This window comes from Sinocyclocheilus grahami, unplaced genomic scaffold (genome assembly GCF_001515645.1).
Source record: "Sinocyclocheilus grahami isolate Dianchi unplaced genomic scaffold, SAMN03320097.WGS_v1.1 scaffold1328.1, whole genome shotgun sequence".
Taxonomy (NCBI): domain Eukaryota; kingdom Metazoa; phylum Chordata; class Actinopteri; order Cypriniformes; family Cyprinidae; genus Sinocyclocheilus; species Sinocyclocheilus grahami.
The window spans coordinates 260456-263845 of NW_015506507.1; the positions used below are offsets into that span (position 1 = coordinate 260456).

The 3390-nt window shown below is 34.6% G+C and overlaps 1 protein-coding gene across 1 annotated transcript in view; it reads left to right on the forward strand.

Annotated features, from left to right (window-relative positions):
• Positions 1-2129, forward strand: part of LOC107569264 (natural killer cell receptor 2B4-like) — a 6905-nt gene extending 4776 nt beyond the window's left edge. The window contains exons 2-4 of the mRNA XM_016255301.1: positions 450-758; positions 1580-1843; positions 1981-2129. Coding sequence (XP_016110787.1) covers positions 450-758; positions 1580-1843; positions 1981-2129 — 722 coding nt within the window. The remainder of the gene's footprint in view (positions 1-449; positions 759-1579; positions 1844-1980) is intronic.
• Positions 2130-3390: the final 1261 nt, after the last annotated feature.

Here is a 3390-nt window from a genome sequence, read left to right on the forward strand (position 1 = left end):
CTACAAGCTAAAAATATTGATGTAAACTAGTTGTGTACTCAAAGTTTACTACTGTTATACTTAAAGTATACTTAAAAGTATACTTTTATGTACTAGAAAGTGGGCCAATTTAGTCCCAAGTAGTATTGAAATAGTACACTTACAAGTATACTACTAGTACACTGATATTTGTATACTTACCACGTAAAGTATACTTAAAAATATACTTGAACTTTACTTAAGTATACTTAATAAAATAAACTTGAAGTATACTACTTTTTGGTAAGGGAAATGTGCCACCACTAACTGATACTTGCCAATCAGGAATTAGCCTACATAGAAACTGATGAGAAAATGCCACAAACCATTATGATGTCTACTATTCTAACGTTTTCAGAAAAGAAGTGTACAACAGGTCTAGTGAATTCACCAGCTGCACTCAGAAAACAAGTATCTTTCTCTCTCCTCAGGGTTCAGCGCTGAGATCTCTGTGTTTGTGCAGATGGGAGCTTCTGTTCAGCTGGATATACAGACACAAGAACTACCAGAGTTTGATGATTTATACTGGAAAAATGATAAATCAGAGAATATAGTTAAATATACAAATGAATCTAAAAAAGGAAAACTCCACTCTTCCCACAAGGACAGAGTATATTTCAATAATAAAACCTTCTCTCTGACTCTGAAGAACATGCAGAAGACAGACAGTGGACTCTACACAGCAGTAGCAAGTGGAGAATCAGACAACAATATTGTTACATACAGAGTATCTGTTATAGGTGAGTCTGATTTTGCTTGGTGTGTTCCGGTCACTCATTTCTGCTCAGTCTTTATTTTGTTCAATGTAATAGGTCAAGGAAGTAAAATGAAATGTTTGTATCTTAAAAAATGTTAAATATGAATGTGTTTTTATTCAGTTTATCTGCCACTAGTGCTGGGTGATATACTGGTTCAAACGGTAAGCAGGTTTAAATTACGCACACGGTATGAATAATAATTTAAAAAAAGGCATACTGGTGCAAGCATAGATGTGTATACATACCAGAGGAAATCCCTAACTGCATACACTTCTGGCTAATGGTTAGAGAATTATTAATAACACAACACATTTTTTAACTGGGCAAATAAACCAACTGTAAACGGCCGTTAACAGAAGCGCTGAAGACATGAACATATATGAAGCATGTTTGTTTGGATCGTGATTAAACACAGTGGTTCTGCAACTGTTTCATGCGTTCTTAATCATATAAAAGGCACAGTCAGGGAACAAAACGTGATAAACTGTGAAACCGCCAGAATCCTAAAAAAAAAAACCATGATAAAAAACCGTGATACGGATTTTCGGTCAAACCGCCCAGCACTATCTGCCATTCCACGAACTGTAAAGTTTGAGTGCACTGTCAGACATGCACATGCAGTTATGATGCACATTCTGTAAACGGCTATTAAAATGTAATCTTACAACAGTTTCAGGATGTATTATTTACCCATTTCAAACACAATGTTGCTTATTTTACAGTTGATCAACTGATGTAACTTTGTGATACCTGTTTTTCTTTTGTTGTTTTTTTTCTTTTTTTCCCCCAAATGTATGTTTCAGATGCTGTGGAGGCTCCTGTGCTGACTATGAACTCAAACGGGTCCAGCAGTGACTCCTGTACTGTGAACTTCACATGCAGAGCTCATGAGCTCATGATTGACTCTAGCTATCAGAACAACAGATGCTCTAAAGAGGAAGTGACATCACAGATCAACACTCTCATCCTGGACTGCAGTCAGAAATCCATCATCTGTAACCATAGCAACCCTGTCAGCTGGAAAGAAGACAGAATAAACATCACACAGCGCTGTGACGATAACAAAAGTACCTGACCAAACACACACACACAATGCACATTAACACTCAAGTATCTCATTTTGGTTTACCAAATCTAGTCTAGTAAACTCAGAAAACCTGAGCTGTCAGCTGTAATTGTTAATGATATGCATCTCATTTTCCAGAGAACAACTCAAAGAATGAGACTGATTCATCTTTCCTGTGGCCAGTAGTTGCTTTGGTGGCAGTGATCATTTTGATATGTGTTTCAGTCTTTCTGTACTACAGACATAAAAAAGGTATGTCCATGTTGCCTCACATACATTCTCTATGAAAAACTGATCTCTGTTCATAAATTTAATCAATTAAGTACTTTGCTGTTTTGTAAAGTAATTAAAAAGAATTATGAAAATAGATTTATGCCATTTCTTCTCTTTTAGTCAGTATTAATACACATGCTTAATTCTAATTGTTAAAATTGCAATTTGCGATTTAAAATGCAATTTTTAAAACAAATTAACAAAAAACAACATAATAATTAGAAAGTTAATGACAAGATAATAACAATACTAATTTTATTTTACAGAAAACTATTGTTTTACAAAATACTGCAGAGTTACTTGTTGTGTTACTTGTCATCTTTCTTTCCAGTAATAATTTTTTACTTGGGGGGGGGGGGGGATTTTTTTTTTTATTTTTTTTTTTAAAAGGCTACAGATTAAACATATTTATTTATTTTTTAAACACCTTAACATTTCAGTCATACTGTCATGTGTTTATGTCTCATCTTTTCTTGTCTTTATCTGCATTTTAATCCAACTTGTAGATGTCCTGGGAACTAAGGTTTACTTAAATTGGGAACTAAATGTCTTTTCCAACTTGAAAACTATACAGTCACAAAGAATTGTTTATTATACATAATCTGTGCCAATGTCGCAGACCATAATTATTTCAGCATCATTTGGCCATCACTTGAGTGTAGTTTGGGCTCCTCCTCAATGCATCCTATAAATGCTGTCATATGCATGCACACATCCAGTCTGTTTTTCTTCATTATTAACATGCAATTATATAGGAGGTGTTGAATTTTACAATTAGCTCCTTGCATTCTTTCTTATGTAGCCTAACAAGTTAAGTAAAACTATGAATATGCAATATAGCAGATAAATTTAGCAAAATGCTCCTATTTCTAGTAATTTTTTCTAGCTGACTGATGAGCTTATGGACGCTGAATGGTTATTCTGAGGTAAATATTGTTACATGGCATTGTTTACAAGCTTGACACGTTTTCCGCAGTTTGAAACACTGAATGAGCTATTACATGAGAAAATTCAGTAAGATGTACTGTATCTTATAAAATACCTTTTGATGTCCATTGTCCACTCATGTTTATTTCGTACTATAGTGGTAAAGAGAAAGATATGATGGATTCATGTGCCGCTTGAACTGAGGCACTAAAGCGAGCGCTAATGCCGCATTTAAGAACACCAAAACTTCACTCGCAATTTGTCGCAAATTAATATTTTCAGTCACGTTTAGTCGCAGTCTGGAGCCCTGCATACTATCATACTACTCTTACTATTTCTGCAGTATCC